This window comes from Rhinolophus hipposideros (genome assembly GCF_964194185.1).
Source record: "Rhinolophus hipposideros genome assembly, chromosome: 10".
Classification (NCBI taxonomy): Eukaryota; Metazoa; Chordata; class Mammalia; order Chiroptera; family Rhinolophidae; genus Rhinolophus; species Rhinolophus hipposideros.
In genome coordinates, this window is record NC_138056.1 from 19598187 (window position 1) to 19599761 (window position 1575).

General features: G+C 43.0%; 1 protein-coding gene across 1 annotated transcript; it reads right to left on the reverse strand.

The window, feature by feature from the left end:
• Positions 1 to 783: 783 nt before the first annotated feature.
• Positions 784 to 1077, reverse strand: LOC308503524 (protein S100-A10-like; the record flags this gene model as incomplete). The annotated part of the gene is made up of 1 exon (XM_081062824.1): positions 784 to 1077. The coding sequence occupies one exon, from the start codon at positions 1075 to 1077 to the stop codon at positions 784 to 786; it is 294 nt and encodes a 97-aa protein (XP_080918950.1).
• Positions 1078 to 1575: the final 498 nt, after the last annotated feature.

Sequence of the window (1575 nt, forward strand, 5' to 3'; positions counted from 1 at the left end):
GGGGAGTTCTTGTTTGACATATTAAAATAAGGCAACAGTTGACAACTTGCAAAATCAAGAAAATAAAAAAGCAAAACCCATAAACAATATTAAACCAGTGGCTAATAGAAAAAAGAGTGATGTCATACAAAAGAGAAAGACTCTTTACGGCTTGCTTGATGTTGCCAAATGAAATATGTAGGAGTATAGCCTAAGCTCTTATCTTCTTAAAGAAAAGAAATCTCCAGGGGCCCATACTAAAGCGGGGAGCAAAATCTCTGGCCATCAAGGAAGACGATTTGTCTGTGTACAACTTTTCCATTACTACCATAATGCTGTGTGAATAGGCACTGCAAAACTCAGACATAGGACAAACAGTTATTCATTTTTATAATGATTCTGCCCTTCAATGATTTAGCTGGGTGACTCATCTGGTCCTGGAACACTCACATAGCAAAGCATTCACGCTAGCAGTGGGCTAGGCAACAGGGAAGGGAGACAAGGGACCTTGTGATTCTCATTTTCCACCAGGATAGCCCAGACATGTTCTTTTTTGGAACTGAAAAATAAATTTGTGTATTGAGGGTAAGAGGATGCAAATAATTTAAAAATCAAAAGTGTATCTGGCTTTGTTTTTGTCTTTTTCCTTGCCAAATGGGGTTGGGATTGTATTTGTACATTTTCTAAGGGTCCCAATCTGCTCCTGAAATCCTTATACAAGGGGAATGCTGTGAGGCAGAGGGATTCCTTAAGTGACTCATTAGAAGAACTCTTATCAGGGTGGAAGTAATTGCTCAGTGCTGCTTACTTCTTTCCTTTCTGCTTCATGTGTACTACAAAATAGTCATTGCATGTACTGGTGAGTCCAGCAATTAGCAATACGAAGCTCTGGAAGCACACTCTGCCATCTCGGTTCTGGTGCAGGCCCTTCATTATTTTGTCCACAGCCAAAGGGTCTTTTAGATTTTCCAAAAATCCAGGGAACTCCTTTTCCATGAGCACTCCCAAGTCCTCCTTTGTTAAGTAACCTTTATCCCCAGCAAATGTGTGAATCATGAACATCATGGTTTCCATGACGAGTTCCATTTGGCACAGCATTTTGGTGAGGTCTTGGCCGGAGTTGCGTTAGGATTGCTCAGCTGCCTGGGACTCGAGGCTGGTAGACATGTTCTCATTTTAAGGACATAACACAAAAGGGAATAAACATAACCTTAAACAAAGCTACAGCTTGAGTTAGGCTTACCAACATCCCATTTGCCAAAGATGGTCACTAACGTCTCGAGCGACCCCTCAGTTTATGGTGTGTACTGCAGTCTCTTCCTGCAAGTCAGTGGAACTTAACCCATGAGACGAACTTGGACGGCCTGTAGGCTTCCGGAGCCTCCACAGTAGCCAAGGCCGAGCAAAGAACCAGGTGTGCATGGTTCGGACGCCTTTGCAATCATGCATGTAATTATATAATAACACAGTGATACACACAAGACTCAAAGTCTTCCCAAAATAGGGCATGGTAAATAGAGTAACGAACCAGAGTCAATCAGAGCCCAGAGCACGGAGGGGCTGGTCCGCAGGACAGTCTAGCAGAGGTTCTGGCTG